General features: G+C 52.4%; 1 protein-coding gene across 1 annotated transcript; it reads left to right on the top strand.

The window, feature by feature from the left end:
* Positions 1–593: 593 nt before the first annotated feature.
* LOC308342635 (spermatogenesis-associated protein 31E1-like) lies at positions 594–15,577 on the top strand (the record flags this gene model as incomplete). The annotated part of the gene is made up of 3 exons (XM_080803221.1): positions 594–597; positions 11,706–11,766; positions 12,019–15,577. Coding segments are annotated over 3 exons (3,624 nt in total), but the record flags the coding sequence as incomplete, so codon positions are not given.
* Positions 15,578–19,214: the final 3,637 nt, after the last annotated feature.

The raw sequence follows: 19,214 nt of genomic DNA, 5'->3' as shown, positions 1-19,214 counted from the left end.
TACCAGCAGAGGGAAGGGGCGTTCTCGCATCCACTCCAGCTCTGGGGAGCATGGCTGCATCCAGCTTCCCCTCGCTGGGCTATACCCTGGAGCTCCGCAACCAGTCAGACAGGATCCCAAGGTCTTACCTCCAGAGGCTTTTCCCAGAAATTCTGATGCTGGCTCAGTTCTCGTCGTTTGATCCCGGACGAGCCCCCAATGTTAGAGTCCGTGATCAAAGGAATGAGACTGATGCAAAGCGAAAATCAAGCAAAGCTTTATTTCATGCCAAGCATCAAAAACCAAACTGACCGGTAGGGGCCATCTCTTACGAAGAGGCGACGATGATGACCCCAACAAGGCCGCTCCCCAGATGAGGCCGCTCCCCAGATGATGCCGCTCCGGATGACGCCGCTCCCCAGACGATGACCCCGACAAGGCCGACAACTACCCCAACGACTACCCCAATGACTACCCCAATGACTACTACTACTACTAATCACCCAGCCTCACAGACTAACCTTTATAGAGGTGGTTGACCCTGGCCCACACACAGGTGGCCAATGACATTGCAACACACAGGGAAAACTGCACAGTCATGATCGGTCGGCAATATGGGTGACCAATTGAATTTCAATTCACCACAGTAAATATATGTGTGGCGCGCTGATTGGATGTCTCCATCTGGCCTGGCCTGCCCCTATATGCAGGGTTTGAAAGTAAGTTCCTCTGGCTAACCAGGCCCTCATGCAGGCCCTCACAAAATAAGTTTTTAAAAACAAGAAAAAAATGCTGGCTGACTGCAATCTGCCTTTCTTTCCAGGGTGCAAAAAGAAAAACATGCAACCAAGAATGCTCTACCCAGCAAGGTGGTCATTCAGAGTTAATAGGGAGATTAAGAATTATCTAAATAAACAACTAAAGGATTTGATTATCACTAAACTGGCCTTATAAAATATGTTGAAGGGACTTATTTAAACTAAAAAGAAATGACATAATTAACAAGAAAATACATAAAAATAAAATCATAAAGGCAAATGCAACATACAGTATATGTACAGCAGAGGTAGTGGGTAAATCATTTATAAAGCTATAGTGAAGATAAAAATAGTATGTTTAACTAAAACTACAATAATTAGTTGAAAGATTTATATTTAAAAAAGGTCATGACATCAAAACCATTAAACACGTGCTTCCCCACAGTATAGAACTTCAACAGTTTACATCAATGGAAAAGTCATCCACACAGAAAGTCAATAAGAAAACATCAGTTTTAAATGAATCATGTACACTGGGGTGAATGGATAAAGATATCACACACATCAATACTATTCAGCCATAAAAAATAATGAAATGGTGATGGTCGTGGTAACATGGAGAACCTTGAGAATACTATGTTAAAGAAAATAAGAGAAAGACAAGTACCATATGGTTTCACTTGTATTTAGAATTGAAAACAAAACAAAACAAAACAAAACTCATGTTAGGGTCCGTGATCAAAGGAACGAGACTGATGCAAAGTGAAAGTCAAGCAAAGCTTTATTTCGCGCCAAGCATGGAAAATCGAACCAACTGGTAAGGGCTGTCTCTTACGAAGAGATGACGACGATGACCTCGACAGGGCCGCTCCGGGCAAAGCCGCTCTGGACGAGGCTGCTCCCTGACGAGGCCGCTTCCCCGATGAGGCTGCTCCCCAGACGAGGCCACTCTGGACTAGGCCTCTCTCCAGACGAGGCCACTCTGGACGAGGCCGCTCCCTGGACGAGGCTGCTCCTGACGATGAAGAGGCAATGATGACTACGAGGACGACAGCCCCGATGACGCAGACTCTGCTCCCCATGACGCTGCTCCCGGTGAGGCCGCTCTGGACGAGACTGCCCCAGACGAGGCTGCTGCCGACGAGGCTGCTTCCCAGACGAGGCCACTTCCTGGAGGGAGGCTGCTCTGGCAAGGCCACTCCCCCGAGAGGGAGGCTGCTCTGGCAAGGCCACTCCCCCGAGAGGGAGGCTGCTCTGGCAAGGCCACTCCCCCGAGAGGGAGGCTGCTCTTGCAAGGCCACTCCCCCAAAGGGGAGGCTACTCTGGCAAGGCCACTCCCCTGAGGAGGGAGGCTGCTCTGGCAAGGCCACTCCCCTGAAGGGGAGGCTGCTCTGGCAAGGCCACTCCCCCGAGAGGGAGGCTGCTCTGGCAAGGCCACTCCCCCGAGAGGGAGGCTGCTCTGGCAAGGCCACTCCCCCGAAGGGGAGGCTGCTCTGGCAAGGCCACTCTCCCGAGAGGGAGGCTGCTCTCGACGTGGCCATTCTCCGATGACTCTGACAGCTCTTACTGACAGCTCTTATTCCCCGGAGGGAGGCTGCTCTGGCAAGGCCACTCCCCCGAGGATGCCGCTCTGGATGAGGCTGCTCTGGACGTGGCTGCTCTCCGATGACTCTTCCTGCTGACAGTTCTTACTGCTCCGGTGAGACTGAGCCCCCTAGCCTCACAAACCAGCTTTTTTATAGAGGCACTTTTAGCCGGGCTATACACAGGTAGCCAATGAGATTGCAATACACAGAGAAAACTACACAGTCATGCTAGATCTGCCACACATAAAAAAAAAAACTGCTAGGTTACACACGGGCGGCCAATTGAATTTCAACTTACCCTAGTAGATATATGCGCGCCCCTCTGATTGGATGTCTTCACCTGGCCTGACCCGCCCTTGTATCTAGGCTTTGCAAGGAAGTTCCTTTGGGAGGGTCAGGGTCAATCTAAGTTCTCTGCAACAATATGGGTCCCTCTGCTTAAGTAAGCCCTTACATTCCCCCCTTTTCTTTGGAGAATGGTCAAATCCTTGACTTTTCAACCAGTTTCTATGTTATATTGAGCATGTAAGACTAACATTTACCACTTCATACAACTTTCACTTTTCCTAATTCTGTTGTTAATAGGCCCCTTTCTTTATAAATAGCCCCATGTATGTGGAGGGTAGCAAAGGCATACCTGCTGTCCATATAGATGTTGGCAGTTTTACCTTTGGCCATCTGCAGCGCCTTAGTGAGTGCAATCAGTTCCGCTTTTTGTGCCGAAATTCCATGTGGCAATGCTGCTGTCCAGAGTTCCTGCTCAGGAGAAACCACCGCAGCCCCCGCATACCTCTTTCCATTGAGCATGTAGCTATTCCCATCTGTGAACAGAGTCATCTCGGCATCCGGGAGGGGAATGCCTCTGAGATCCGACCTTATTCCTGTGACTTGGGTTAGGACCTTCCCACAGTTGTGTGGATGGTCAGCCAGCTCCTCAGGCAGCAGTGTGGCTGGATTTAGCACCGCTGGGGGCCGGAAGGTCACTCTTGGTTCATTGAGGAGGAGGGCCTGATACCCCGTCACCCGGGTGTTCATCATCCATCGGTCTGGTGGAGTCCGGAGAAGGCCCTCAATAGCATGCGTGGTGGTTACGATGAGATTCTGACCCAAAGTCAATTTACTTGCATCCTTGACCAAGAGGGCCGTTGCAGCAATTATGCGGAGGCAAGGGGGAAACCCAGCTGCCACTGGATCTAGTTTCTTGCTAAGATAGGCCACTGGCCTTTGCCAGGGTCCTAGAGTCTGAGTTAAAACTCCTTTGGCCACCCCTGCTTTTTCATCCACATACAAGTGGAAGGGCTTGGTAACATCTGGGATGGCCAATGCTGGAGCACTCAGTAAGGCTGTTTGTAATTCCCGAAATGCTCCTTCTGCCTCAGTTGTCCACTCTATCATAGTGAGCCCTCCTTTTGCCAGTTCGTAGAGAGGTCAGGCAATCTCCGCAAACCGCGGTATCCGTAGCCTACAGTAGCCCACCGTCCCAAGAAACTCCCTCACTTGCCGGGACGTAGTGGGGCGGGGGTATCGGGTGATCACCTGTTTCCTGGATTCAGACAGTGACCGCACTCCCTCGTGGAGATCAAAGCCTAGATAAGTGGCATGGCTCTGACAGAGCTGTGCTTTCTTCGCTGACACCCGATACCCTTTTTCCTGCAGTCTGTAAGAGAGCTCTCGTTCCCCGCAAACATGACACATAGTCCTCAGCTGCCATTAGCAAGTCATCAACGTACTGTAACTGTGACTCCTGGGTTGGAAGTTCTCACGCAAATCCTCATGTAGGGCCTCGTCGAAGATAGTTGGCGAATTCTTAAACCCTTGGGGAAGTCTGGTCCAGGTGAGTTGGCCTTGGAATCCTTCCTGTGGGTCGGACCACTCAAAAGCAAAAAGGGGCTGGGATTCCCTTGCTAAAGATATACAGAAAAATGCATCCTTGAGATCTAAAACGGTATACACAGTTCTTTTGGGGCCCAAGAGGGAGAGTAGGGTATAGGGGTTAGGCACCGTCGGGTGGATATCTTCAACCCATTTATTAACTTCCCACAAGTCCTGGACGGGTCGGCACTCCCTAGTCTCGGCCTTTTTGACAGGCAGCAAAGGTGTGTCCCATGGAGATTTGCAAGGAACTAGAATCCTGTCTCCTCGAAGGCAGTTAATGTGTTTTCTGATCCCTTCCTTTGCCTCCCGGGGAAGAGGATACTGCCGAATGTGAACAGCCGTAGCTGTCGCCTTTAGTTGTATCACCACTGGAGATTGTTTCTTGGCCAAACCAGGGGGCTTCCCTTCTGCCCAGACCTGGGGAAACTCGTCCTGTAGGATTTGAAGAAGGCTCCCCTCCTTCGTCTCCTCTGGTTTTGAGACTGGCTCATAAAGGAGATATTCATCTACTGCTGCCATAAGCACCTGAACAGTGGGTTGTCTCAAGGTTACAGTCATGTCTCCTTCCGAGAACTGAATGCCAGCTCTTAACTTGTGGAGGAGATCTCTTCCCATCAAGTTATATGGGGCATTAGGGAGGACCAAAAATCGATGTTTAACTATTCCCGAGGCCAAATTCAAAGTCCTTTCTGTTGTCCATTTATGTCTCTCTGTGCCGTTTGCTCCTTGTACCCAAACTTCCTCTCCAGATAGTTTTCCCATAGGTTTAAGTAATGATGAAAATTGGGCTCCCGTGTCTACCAAAAATCAACTGATTTCCCCTCCACTTCAATTTCTACCCGAGGTTCGGGGAGGGGCTCCGAACCATGGCCCCTTCAGTCCCTGGTGGCAAGCATTGCTGTCTTCCTTTTGGGGCACTCCCTGGCCCAATGTCCTTTTTACCTACAAAAGGTGCACTGATCTGAACCTAAGTCTTCCTGCCTGTCTTCTCTGTGCTTAGGCTTTTCCTTCCATTTACTATCCCCTAGCCGTCTCCTCCCCGCCTGATGCAATGCCAAAACCTTAACCAGTTTTTTTGTCTGTTTTTCATCCTCCTGTGCATCCCTATTGTTAAACACCTTTTCTGCTATTCCCACTAACTCAGTCAGGTTCTTCCCTTCAAATCATTTGATTCTCTGAAGTTTTCTCCTTATATCTGGGGCTGACTGACAAACGCAAGATTCACTGCCTTCTGATTCTCGGGTGCCTCAGGGTTGATCGGGCTATACATTTTGTAGGCTTCAATTAGCCTTTCTAGGAAAGCTCCTGACGACTCATAAGAAACGTAAGCTCTCCTTACCTTCAGTTTCATCTAGTCCCAGGTTACTAATTCTGATTTAGTCCAAATGCAGCCCTTACGTCTGTGAATTTTTACCCATTTCAGTTCCCAGGATTTTAACATATCAAAGACCTGTATTTGTCCTGAACGGCTCCCATTTAACTTTCCTTTAGGGCGGAATTCATCTTACAAGAGAATTTAAACAATTACAAATGACAAAAAAACTCAGAATAGATATGGTTAAATATCAAGTGATGACCCTTATCAAAACATTGAAATTTTAGGAAATGTATAGAACCTCTGGAGTAGTTACAGCATTTATCCAAATGTAACCCAAGGTTTATCATTGATTTGGCAGTACTCCCTGTGTAACTTAGCATATCGAGGAAGCCTTATGAGCCAAAGAGAACTCATTTACAACTCTGAGCAGGCAAAGAGAAAACCATTTACATTTCAATTGACCGAAGAAAACTTTGCCCTTTTAAACAGAGAGAAAACCAGCTTTTCTATACCAGTGTCCTTCCCTTTTATTTTTAAGGGTGCAGTCTTAAGATATGAGTTTTCTGGGTTTCCCTCCCATCGTGAATGATGTCGTAGACAAAGGGAGGGGGATCTTTCAGATGCTGTCCTGCTTGCATCCCTCGTGGGAACTTAGGAGCGTCTTAGCTAAGGTCTGTCCGTATAAACCCCGGACCAGGCTACTCTGTGGAGTAGATGACCGTTATGCCATACGACGCCCCGCGAGACTCAGGGTGCAGCCCACTCAGACTCCGTAGCTGAAGCGGTGGAGCCATACAAACACATCCACACAGTCAGGCACTCTTCAGATTCAAACAGGTTGGACACCACCCCCTTTGGGTATCCCTGGCTAATGGGAGGCAATCAGTCTCCCCTTCCATTCTTCACGAATGGATCTAGCTCCGACAGTAGCCTCAGGGCTGTTTTTCTCTCTTATTCAAACAGAATGAGGCATCAGGTCTTTTCTCTTTTACATATCTCCTACTTTTTACAAACAGAGTTGCTTTTCTCATTCCCATCAGTCTTAATTACACTTAACAGAATTTTGCGTTCTTAGAAATACCTTAACCTCTACTGAAGATTAAATATAAACCAATTGTGAGCTGTTACAACAGCAGTTAAGCACAAAACATGTTTACCAACAGATTTCAAAAGCACCAACCCAGTTTCAGCAACCAGTGCCCTAGCACTTCATCCCATTTGTCATCCAAGCAAAGCTTCAAAGCTTCAGGTTACCAAAGACTCTGAAAGCTACTTTAACAATTACCCTTTAAAACCCTGAGACAATTAACCATCAGCCCAGCCGTCCCTCCGCCAACAGACCTCATGTTCCACCTGGGCCCATTCCACTTCAGACGCCATGCTTTCCCAGCCAGCAAGTGGGAGGGGCTAGGCAGTCTACGTCGGGCCAGAGAAAGCAAGGAAGGTCCCCAAAACAAAATTTGTTTCGGCAGCTGCTTGGGAACATTCCTTAAAGTCTCTGTTTCGAGTTAGACTAAGCCCAGCTGGTTCCAGTTATAGCCCTAAACACACGAAATGAGTGAGGGAGAAGCCCCACATCTATTATGAGGAACGGAGAGATGAAAGTCAGAGTCCCCTTACTCTCTGCTTGCCCCATTCCTTCAATCATAACAAACAACACAACAGACAACAAAAAGACAAGACAGAGACAACCGCAAACCCAGCGGTCCTCATCCAGAGCCTGCCGTGGGTGGGGGTTTTTCTGGCCCCTACAGGGGTTACCCGGCCCCCATACTGATGCTCACCGGGATGAGCCACAGATGCTCGCCAAGATGAGCCACAGACCAGAACCAGACCCAGCTGCCCTCACCCACTGGTGGGGGTTACCCGGCCCGCTACAGATGGGGGTTACCCGGCCCCCTACAGACCCAGATGACCGCCTAGGGGGGACTCGAACCCCCAGAGACAGCCCAAGGGGGACTCGAACCCCCCAACCGCCCAGGGGGACTCGAATCCCCCGGTCACTCAGGGGGACTCAAACCCCCCAACTGCCCAGGGGGACTCGAACCCCCCGGTCGCTCAGGGGGACTCAAACCCCCTGACCATCTAGGGGGACTCGAAACCCCCGACTGCCCAGGGGGACTCGAACCCCCCAACCGCCCAGGGGGACTCGAACCCCCCGGTCGCTCAGGGGGACTCAAACCCCCCGACCATCTAGGGGGACTCGAACCCCCCGACCGCCCAGGGGGACTCGAACCCCCCGTCGATCTACCAGCAGAGGGATGGGGCGTCCCCGCATCCTCTCCAGCCCTGGGGAGCATGGCCGCGTCCAGCTTCTCCCCGGTGGGCTATACCCTGGAGCTCCGCAACCAGACAGACAGACAAAATCCCAATACCTCCAGAGGCCTATCCTGGAGCTCTGCGACCAGACAGACAAAATCCCAATACTTCCAGAGGCCTATCCTGGAGCTCCGCGACCAGAGAGACAGACAAATTCCTAATACCTCCAGAGGCCTTTTGAAATTCCGATGCCGGCTCAGTTCTCGTCTTTTGATCCCGGACGAGCCCCCAATGTTAGGGTCTGTGATCAAAGGAACGAGACTGATGCAAAGCGAAAGTCAAGCAAAGCTTTATTTCGTGCCAAGCATGGAAAATCGAACCAACTGGTAAGGGCTGTCTCTTACGAAGAGATGACGACGATGACCTCGACAGGGCCCCTCCGGACAAAGCCGCTCTGGACGAGGCTGCTCCCTGACGAGGCCGCTTCCCCGATGAGGCTGCTCCCCAGACGAGGCCACTCTGGACTAGGCCTCTCTCCAGACGAGGCCACTCTGGACGAGGCCGCTCCCTGGACGAGGCTGCTCCCGACGATGAAGAGGCAATGATGACTACGAGGACGACAGCCCCGATAATGCAGACTCTGCTCCCCATGACGCTGCTCCCGGCAAGGCCGCTCTGGACGAGACTGCTCCAGACGAGGCTGCTGCCGACGAGGCTGCTTCCCAGACGAGGCCACTTCCGGAGGGAGGCTGCTCTGGCAAGGCCACTCCCCCGAGAGGGAGGCTGCTATGGCAAGGCCACTCCTCTGAAGGGGAGGCTGCTCTGGCAAGGCCACTCCCCCGAGAGGGAGGCTGCTCTGGCAAGGCCACTCCCCCGAGAGGGAGGCTGCTCTGGCAAGGCCACTCCCCCGAGAGGGAGGCTGCTCTGGCAAGGCCACTCCCCCGAGAGGGAGGCTGCTCTGGCAAGGCCACTCCCCCGAGAGGGAGGCTGCTCTGGCAAGGCCACTCCCCCGAGAGGGAGGCTGCTCTGGCAAGGCTACTCCCCCGAAGGGGAGGCTGCTCTGGCAAGGCCACTCCCCCGAAGGGGAGGCTGCTCTGGCAAGGCCACTCCCCCAAGAGGGAGGCTGCTCTGGCAAGGCCACTCCCCCGAGAGGGAGGCTGCTCTGGCAAGGCCACTCCCCCGAGAGGGAGGCTACTCTCGACGTGGCTGCTCAGGATGAGGCTCCTCTCGACGTGGCCATTCTCTGATGACTCTGACAGCTCTTACTGACAGCTCTTATTTCCCGGAGGGAGGCTGCTCTGGCAAGGCCACTCCCCTGAAGGGGAGGCTGCTCTGGCAAGGCCACTCCCCCGAGAGGGAGGCTGCTCTGGCAAGGCCACTCCCCCGAGAGGGAGGCTGCTCTGGCAAGGCCACTCCCCCTGAGAGGGAGGCTGCTCTGGCAAGGCCACTCCCCCGAGAGGGAGGCTGCTCTGGCAAGGCCACTCCCCCGAGAGGGAGGCTGCTCTGGCAAGGCCACTCCCCCGAGATGGAGGCTGCTCTGGCAAGGCCACTCCCCCGAGAGGGAGGCTGCTCTGGCAAGGCCACTCCCCCGAGAGGGAGGCTGCTCTGGCAAGGCCACTCCCCTGAGAGGGAGGCTGCTCTGGCAAGGCCACTCCCCCGGGGACGCCGCTCTGGATGAGGTTGCTCTGGACGTGGCTGCTCTCCGATGACTCTTCCTGCTGACAGCTCTTACTGCTCCGGCGAGACTGAGCCCCCTAGCCTCACAAACCAGCTTTTTTATAGAGGCACTTTTAGCCGTGCTATACACAGGTAGCCAATGAGATTGCAATACACAGAGAAAACTACACAGTCATGCTAGATCTGCCACACATAAAAAAAAACTGCTAGGTTACACACGGGTGGCCAATTGAATTTCAACTTACCCTAGTGGATATATGCGCGCCCCTCTGATTGGATGTCTTCACCTGGCCTGACCCGCCCTTGTATCTAGGCTTTGCAAGGAAGTTCCTTTGGGAGGGGCAGGGTCAATCTAAGTTCACTGCAACAATATGGGTCCCTCTGCTTAAGTAAGCCCTTACAACTCATATTCATAGATACAGAGAAGAGATTGGTGTCTCTTGAGGGGAGGAACTTGGAGGCCTGGGAGGGCAGAGGGATGGAGCTGCAGGGTGGGGGGAGGGGCTGCTTCTCTTCTGTCCCCTCCCCCTCCCTCAGGAGCCCTTTGTGACCAGACAATAGCTCTGTGATGTGGGCGTGAGGCTTGTGTCTGCACCTCCACACCCAGGGCTCAGTTGCCTGAGGGCAGCAGTGTGATTGGTCACTAACTCTCAGGGCTCAGTTGCCTGAGGGCAGCAGTGAGATTGGACACTGATGAGTCTGTGAGGAAATGTGTGATGAGGAAAGAGATGGAAAACTATCTCTTTCCTCAGGAATTCTTTATTAATGGTTGGCTGAGCTCCAGTCCCACTATCTGGGCAGTTAATGCCATCCTTGCTGTTATATGTGGACTGGGGCTCTTCGTCTTCTTACTTTCTTATTACCAGCCTGATCCGCCCTTACCACCAGGCAAAAAACACAGGAAGAGCAGGAAGGTAAGGAACCCTGGGCCCAGACCCAGCAGAGTGTGATTCTATCTTCTTTTCTATTATTCTTTCCACTTTTCCGAGTCACTGGAGAGACTCCTGAGATGGGAAAGAATAGAATTCTTAGGAGATAGTAGACCACCATCCATCCAGGACAAGCCAGACTGGGCAGGGGTTAGAGGGACATGAGGATTTCTCCCCAAAGATCTCGGGCCGGAGTCCAGGTGTGGTGGAGGGGTCCAGGACAGCGTCCCAAACACAGTGACCGGTGGCTGAGGACTGGAGGCTAAAAGCTGCCTCTCTAGCGGAGGTCAGGCCCCCCTGAATACCGGGTCACCAGCCGCCATCCCACGACAGGTGTTTCAGGTGAATGTTCCCCCTTCAGGGCTGATTGAGGGCAGTACTGAGCCCAGGAGGTCCCAAGCAGCAGCTAGAGTGGGGCTCTGGCCTTGAACAGTGGGGTCCTATGTGAAAGAGTCCAGCTGTGCCACCAGGTCTGAGATTGCGTGTGTTTCTTGAGCAGAGAAACAGTAGCAAACTTCTCACATAAAAAATCCTTCTGTACATTCCTCAAAGAAGGAAAACTGGAAACATTTGTATCCATTTTGAAAAGGAAATGAGTAAAACGAAAGAAAATCACAGCCCACCCCCCTTAGTTAAATGTAGGAAGTCACACTACTCATGAGCAGCGAGCACCTGCTGCTGGGGTGGGGGTCCCAGCCTCCCCATGTTCTCTTATCTCAGTACCAGTGGAGCCACGGAGAAGGAGAAACAGAAGCCAGAAAAGCCAGGCTCTGAGAGGTGAGCATCCACCACTCACTCCTGCGTGCCCCAGTTACACTGTGCCCCCTGCTCTGAGGCCCAGCCCCACCTTCTCCAGGACACCAGGGCCTGAGCCCATCCCTTAGGAAACAGAGCCCTGGGTGGCAGGTTGGGGGCTCCTGGGAGGGAGAGCACAACCCAGAGGCTTCCCAGATTCTGTGCCAGAACAAAGCCCTGAGGGGCTGGAAACGGGTGTCACCCAGCAGGGGCCCCAGGGCCTGGACTGGGGCCGGGACCTCCTGCTCCTACTGTGGACAAGTTGTTCAACTCTGCTCAGATTCCTCTGTGAGGCCATGCTGTCCTTCCTCCCCCAGCAAGGTCATGAGTGAGAAAACACTTTGGAAAGGACAAAGCGATCCCAAAAATGAACCCTGTAATCACCTTGTGGGCATGTGGCCTTGGACAGTGCTGTTTGGGGCTTCCAAGTCCAATCCCCCAAAGGTCTCCCCTAAAGGGACATTGTACCCAGCCTCCCGTAAGATCCCTGGACCCCGCCTTCTGCTGTGACCCAGTCTCCTGTTTCCAGCTTGCAGAAATTGCCTGCACGACCTGGAAGAGGTCCACAGTTTAGTCTCCCTTCTGCAAAGGTAAAGAATCTGCCCCCTTCTCCCCTGGGTGGGCCTCCCTGAGTCTATGGTGTGACCCCTGGGGCTGCAGGGAATGGCCTCTGGGGCTGTTGGGGGGGTGCTGGGAGGAGCCATGGCACAGACTGTGACCAAAGCCCTGGGCTGAGGGAGAGCAGGAGCATTGTGACGTGGTTGTGGGGCATGGAGGGCCGTGGGGTCCCCTCCTAGCCCTGGGCTGTTGCAGGGGCAGCTCACCCCTCCTGTCTCCCGCAGCTACCTGGCGAGGCTCTCTGACCAGGGGGGCTTTCACCAGTCCTTACATCAAGCAGCCCCAGGGCAGGTGCGCCGAGAGACGCCAGCTGGAGCCCATCAGCCATGCAGGGAGCTTGTGGAAGACGCTGCTCCTGCCGTGGCCTCATCACCTGCTCGTGCTCCGCTGACAGGGCCCCCTCGGCCTCTGGCCTCCACCCTGCCAGCAAGACCCCAAGAAGAGCAAACTAACTTAAAAAAAATCCTACCGGACACAGTGAGAAAGAACTTTCTTCCAGGTAATTCCTACTGGGCCTCTCTCATTCCAGCCATCTCAGGCCTTGGCCATGCCAGCTACCCCATTTTATCCTTGTCCTGGTGGTGGGAAAGTACCAAGTCCTTGTTCTTGCCTGGCACATTACAACACAAGTGCCAGCAAGAACATGTGTGCTGCCACCCACCAGATGCCTCGTTCTGGGGTGGTCTTACTAACAGGCAGATAGAGACTCATAACCCTTTGTTTGTCAATCCGGATGTCCAGAAGCTCCTTGAACTACTAATCAGCAAAAGGGTAGAACTGAAGAGTTGGAAGGAGAAAGAAAAGGTTGGGTCAGTTTTCAAACAGTGGTGCCCAGACGACCACGTGAGCTTCTGGGGGACTCTGTGGAAACTGTTGGGTGCTGAGCAGAACACCACCACCCCGCCATCATTCTGGAACATGAAAAACAAAGCAGAGCCACTGGCCCAACCTCAGCCATTCTCATCTCCCAAGGTCTTGGAAGACCGCTTGCAATGGAAATGCAGCCAGCTCTTCTGGGGTCTCCCCTCTCTGCACAGTGAGTCCCTGGTGGCCACTGCCTTGTTGTCTACTCACTCTTCTCCACTACAGGTTCCTTCTGTTTTATTCAATGGGACCTCTAATTGCTTGCCAGTTCCAAACCAGGATCAAATATCTTCACAGTTTTCCCATGCCCCACCATTGCTCCAGTGTGGGATCCAACCCCAACCCTCAACCCTAAACTTGACCCAGCCCCAGGTCCCCATTGTACCCTGTGTCCCAATAAGACCACCTTCTCTCCAATGCCAGAGGAGGATCAGTGGGGTATCTTGTCCTACATCCCAGAATAAGACACGATCCTTCATCCCAACGAAAATGCAACATCTGGAGTGGCCTTTGTTGCCAGAGCAACAAGGAAGGGGGAAGACTTTACCCACTATGGAGAAAAGATCTCCAAAATTCTTTAGCCAAGTCCTTCCCAAGCTTCCGGAGGACCACCAGGCCTCCCAGGCCCACAGATCAGGTTCCACCTTTCACGGGGACTTTGTCATCTTTAATATCCAGAAGCCACAGCTTCAGAGGAAGCTCAGCAGGGATAAACAACAAAGCAGCTTGCCCCACAAGGTTCAGCTGTCTCTGGAACTGAGGTGGCCTCAGGATGAATCTCCGGGGGTGAGTAAGGCACAGAGAGAGCAGGGGCTGTCAAGGCCCTTTGTGTTTAAAGGCAAAAGCAGCCAAGCTACATGGAGGACCAGGTCCAGATACCACAGGAAGTATCAAGCAAGACCCCAACTAGAGAAGAACTTTGGTAAGGGTCTAGGGCAGTGTCTGAAGAGGACACCAACAGGTCTCTTCAGAATCTCAGCTAGGTTCCCAGTGAAGGTTCTGGGAACCAACTCTGAGAAGGAGTTTGGAAGACCCTTGATAAGGGCCTTGGAGGGTGATCCAGGAAAATACTTATCCAGGGGCCCAGATAAGAAACATCTAGAAAAGACTTTAAAGATTCATTTGCACAGGAAATTGGGACAGATCAGTAAGGGTTTGATCCCTGTGACTGTGCGTCGATCCTGGTTTGTGGCCAGCCATGCTTTTCCCAAGTCGCAACCCCACATGGCTATCAGAAATCTAGCACCCTTGAAGGGTCAGAAGCCCTGCATAAACACCTCCCATGAGCTGTCCTTCCTTTGTCCTAACACTCAGCAGAAGCTGGAAACACACATCATAAGTTTTCGAGTGAGGCGTAAGTGGGACCTATCTCTCCAAACTGTTGAGCCCATAGATCTCAAACTACGTGAAGCTCAACACTTGCCCTTTCCCCAGCCCCCCTTTCCGTGCTCAGCCACCTTTGTACCTGGGGCCCCCTCAAAAGCCAAATTTTACAAGTTCTTGGGGAAACCACCTCAGCCCCATCCAGGAAAGAAGGGTATAACTGAAAAGTCTGATCCCACTTCAGAGAGTCCCCTGCCTGTTCCCTCACCCATATGTGAGCAAATCCAGCAGGCCCTGGGAGGGACTTCACCTGGTGATGGCCATCAGTCCTCAGAGACGTCTTTATCAAGACAGGAGGGCAGATCACCTTCTCAGGACTCCATTCTCAGCCTCCCAAACAGAACCCTGCACAGCAAGACTGTTATGGGGGCCAAGAAAGACAACCTGGAACCAAGTTCAAGTTTAGCAATGGCCAGAAATGAGCTAAAAGAGGAGAGTGGGGGTCAGGCCTCACCAGACAAGCTAGCAACACTGAAGATGAAGCTCAGGTCCCAAACTCCAAGGTCTGAAGGGTCCACAGAGGCGATAGAGGCCAAGAAGGCCTCTTCTTGGAAAGTCGTCTTAAGACCCAGTGGGCTGGCCAACAAACCAGCCATTTATGTGGATCTGAGGAGATCAGGATATCCAGGTGCTAGGAAAGGCCTCTCACCATCTACAGTGTTGGTTGCTGAAGATCCAGAGGAGGTAAGCCTTAATTCAAAGGTTAATAAGGTTGAGCTCCAAGAGAAGATAGAGTCTGAGAACCAGCCTGAAGACCATACCGCTGGTGCGCTTCCTCAAGATTCTCCCAGTGACATCCTTCTTCCAGACTCTGCCACTTGTGTGCTTGTTGAAGACAGTGGCACCAGTGTGCTCCTGCCAGACTCTCACACTAATGCTGTTCTTGCTGAAGACATCTTGACCACTCAAGAGTCACCCTCCTTTTCCCAAATGGAAAGTGCCAGTGGAGAGACACCAGCTTCCCCGGTGTCACATAACCTTAGCTCAAGTGGATCGAGCAGTGAGGGGCAGCGAGAGCCCTGTGGACCAAAGGTTGAGGAACCAAGTGAAAGCCAGAGCAACAGTGAGACCACTGATGAGGGAAAGGACCAGAAGAGACCCAAACCAGAAGAGAATGAAGACAGGTGTGCAGAAGAGTTGGAAATCAGAGCTTCCCAAGCTAGCGAGATAGTCCACCCTTCCCAGGCCAGAGGATCAGGAGAGAGCCTTGGGGGCAAATACCTCTGGCTCATGCCACCAGAAAAGGGACATGTGTTTCCGGAAAGCCACTTTAGACAAAGGATGAGGAATTTTATACAGTGCCTTAACCCCAACAAAAAAAGCAAAGGACTGGAAGGCCCCCTTCAAAAAGGCAAGCTTGCATCAGCTCCTGCCCAGAGCTGGGTGCCAGTGAGAAGCAGATCGGTTATGGACAACAGGGCTGCCGAAACTCAGACGATCGTGACAGCTGTGGGACAAATCCTGGTGGAAAAATTGGGACTCCACCAAGGAACTCGGACCTCAGAGATATATCAGCACAAGGGATTGCAGGCCCCAGTACATAGGCATTCTTGCCCCCACAGGGCTTTCGCCTCCACAGACCAGAAGAGAGTGATGGGAGGGATATCCTCCAATCAGCAAGGTACCCCCAAGGGTCATAGCTGCCCCAGCAAGAGCCAGATGACCAGAGACAGGAATGGCGAATGGGGAAGCCTCCCCAGGGACCTGGGGCCCCCAGGAAGACCCAGCCAGCACCGGCCAATGGTGGCAGGTGTCTCAGGTCGAGTTCACCATTATCCTACATGCAGTCTTCGAAAATACGTCTCAAACTATCAGACAGAGAATGCTTCACACATATTTCCTGGTCAGAAAGATTTCCTTCAAGAAAAAATCAAGTATATGCAAAGAAAGCCCATTTTTTTCTCACATTAGCACATCCTCTGTGTGCTAATGACTTCCCCGTGCCACAATTTTTATTGTTTCCCAAAAATATATGTTTGTTTGTTTTATTTCTCATGAGTGGTGCTGGACTCTGTGTGCCCTGCTTGTGGGGGGGTGGTGGGGAGGATCAGGGTTTTCTCTCCCTGAGGGCCTGCTTTAGCTTCCAGAATGAATGGGGCCTTGGAGGGCCAGTGACCTCGGTGTCCACCCCCACCCCCTTCCTCACACACCTTCCATTTCCACGACAAGGTGAACAAGACCCAGACCGGGACCTCGCTCTGCCCATCCTCTCCTGCTTTCCCTCCACCTGAAATTTGTGTGGCTGTAGGGAGGGTCTCCCAAGGCAGAAATCCCGTTCAGGCTCCAGGAAGATGGAGTCCTAGATCAGAGTGGAGCCCGCAGTTGGGAGACGCAAGGCTGGCCCTGAGGGCAGAGGTGAGAAATCCTGCCCTCACCCCCGTCTCCTGTGGGGAGTAGAGGACGGCCACCCCAGGAGACTTCTCTTCCCAGAGAATCCCATCTTGGCTCCATGCAGCCCCTCTTACACTCAGAGCAGCAAGGGACAAGCTCGCTCCTGGTGGTGAGGGTGTGTGGGGTGCCACAGAGACCCCCAGGGACCAACCTGCCCAGCCCCAGGGCACTGAAGGGGCCTGCTCGCCAGCACCCCCTTCTCCTTCTGGGGGATGGAGGGGGTGTGGCTGTGGGCGGGGGGACCCTGCGCTTAGGGTGGGAGGCCAGGAAGGAGGCCAAGTGACAGGGTGAACCCATGCCTGGTGTGACGACTAAGGACCCTTGGTGTCCCACTGCCACCTACAGGCCCAGAGGGGAGAAGTTAGAGGTCCTGGGACTGTCCCCACAGGGTTTCCACCCCACTCCAGCTGCCAAGTCCCGGGGTGGGGGTGGTGGAAGGGTGGGGTGGGTGTTGTACAGAAGCCACCTGAGCTCCCACAGGGAGGGCCAGGTTCCCAGAGGCAGCAAGGCCTTCAGGCAGAGAAGTAACTTCTGCACAATTTGATAAGCTTGTAGGACTGCGGGCCCCGGGACGGACTCGTGGTCTGTGACCTTTACGTCCACGTGTGGCCCAAGGACGGCTCTCAGGGGACTGGTGGGCCTCAGAGGCCAAGGTACTGGCCTGGCTCCTAGTCTTGGTTACCCCAGAGCCCAGAAGGGCAGGAGGACAAGATGGGGCTTGTCCCACCCCCGGCTGGAAGGGACGTGTCCAGAATGAGGGTGCAGTCCAGGAGGGCCCCCCCGTGTGTCCTGCTCCCAGCCCAACAATGTCCTCCAGGACCCCCCACACATCACTCACATGGTGGAGAGTCCCACTCCAGGAGAGATCCCCCATCCAGATGGCAGCAGGCATGGCCCCCCCTCATGTTGTCAGGACACCCCATGTGGGAATGTATCTGGGGTTGGGGGCAAAGTGGGTGCAGTCCTGCTCTGCCACAGCTTCTCCCTGGAGCCAGGTCTTGCCTCTAGGTCCCCAGGGTGGGCCAGCAGTGACAGTGTAGCCAGGACCCGGGGAAGGTGGGACAAGGACAGACAGTGCCCCAGGCCCCTGGAAGCAGAGTCCTGAACCTGGCTGCTGCTAGGTCCTCCTAGTGGCATCAGTTCTGGGAGTTGAGGAGTCGGACATGCACCCCACGCTCCTGTTGGTAGAAGTGCCGCAGACAGGAGGCTGGTGGAACAGCCAGAAACAGGAAGGAGCAAGTCCCCTCGCCCTTCTCCTGCCAGATGGTACAAGAAGGCCAGAAAGGGAAAGCCCCTTGCCAAGAGACCTTGTGCAGAGACCTCTGACAGAGACCCACACCAAGACCTCCCACAGAGACTCATACAGAGACCCACACTGAGACCTCCCACGGAGACCCACACAAAGCCCACACAGATCCTACACAGAGACCTCTGACAGGGGCCAACATCAAGAGCCCTCATGAACACCATGTCCAGGGATGATCCTCAAAGCGCTCCCACACATACCTTATGCAGAAACTCTCACAATGGCCAACACCAAGAGACTTCACAGGCACCTATGACAGAGATCCACAGAGACTTCTCTCAGACACACCTCAGAAACCGATCTGAATACCCACACACAGCTCTGCAGAGCCCACAGAGAGGCCTCCCAGTGCCCTGTAGACACCAAAGACATACCTTGAACAGAGGCCTCACCTCCAACCTTAGGAGCCCAAGTAGCCACCCAGTGACAGGCCCTGCATGAATCTGAAGCCACTTAGCAAACTGGCAGTGCAGCTGTGCTCTACAGAGAAAATGCTTGTGTATTTTTTAATTACTTATGAAAAAGACTTAGATTCCCCACGTAAACCTGAAAAATCCTTTCCTTCACAGATTTTCATTAGATTGAGCTCCCACGCACAGTTTAAAGAATCAGAAACTGAAAACAAAACTTTGCCATCGTCTAATGAGGTAAGAACTCTTATTTGTCCAGTTTTAGCTACAGTTTAGTGAAATGGCCTCAGGGGTCACGTTCCTTATTTTGTTAGGGACAAGTCCCTCCATCCAAAGTGACTTCTTCACATTGGAAATGCTGTAGGGAGGCCTACAGCCATTGGGATGTGGGATGGAGTGAACCAGCAGAGAGGCCACTGACTCAGCTGTACAGACAGCATGCTCTTTGGCCCAGAGCAGCTTGTGGTAGGTTTGCGAGGCTTGCTTTATTTTTAAATCAAAGAACTCACAGTGTCAAACACATGAAGCTGTTTTAGAAATGAGACAGTTCGGCAATATTTCTGTTATTGCCTTTGGCTTGTTTATATTTACTGTTAACAACATAAAACAATTATATCTTTTTCTTTTTGTTCCTTTTAAAATATGATAGTATCCTTAGATGATATCACATATACGTCCAGAATATGAAAAAAATCACGAGCTAATGCTCAGCTATGATAGCTTAAACTTCTGGAGTATTCAGAAAGTTTCATATTGTAAAATTCTGTAAAGAATCTTAAGGCACGTTCAGTTTCTACGTCTCGGGAAGTCAGGCTGTGCTTTATATTATCAGCTAAAAAAGGGCACAGTGCTTAAATAATTTTAAAATCTTAGAAAATATTCCATTTAGTTATTGCTTGAAACATACATTACCTCAATTAAATTACTTGGAAATTGGCATTTTAACATCTGTTAAATTTAAAAAGTATACGTTTAATCAGCATTTCATTATAATAACAAAGATCTCACCATCTACCTAATATTTTCCAAACTGGGCACTTAGTTGAGACTCCATATTTCTCACTGG

The sequence above is a fragment of the Martes martes genome, assembly GCF_963455335.1.
Source record: "Martes martes genome assembly, chromosome: 5".
Taxonomy (NCBI): Eukaryota; Metazoa; Chordata; class Mammalia; order Carnivora; family Mustelidae; genus Martes; species Martes martes.
The sequence above is the reverse complement of the archived record's forward strand: the minus strand, read 5'-3'. Positions and strand labels throughout refer to the sequence as shown.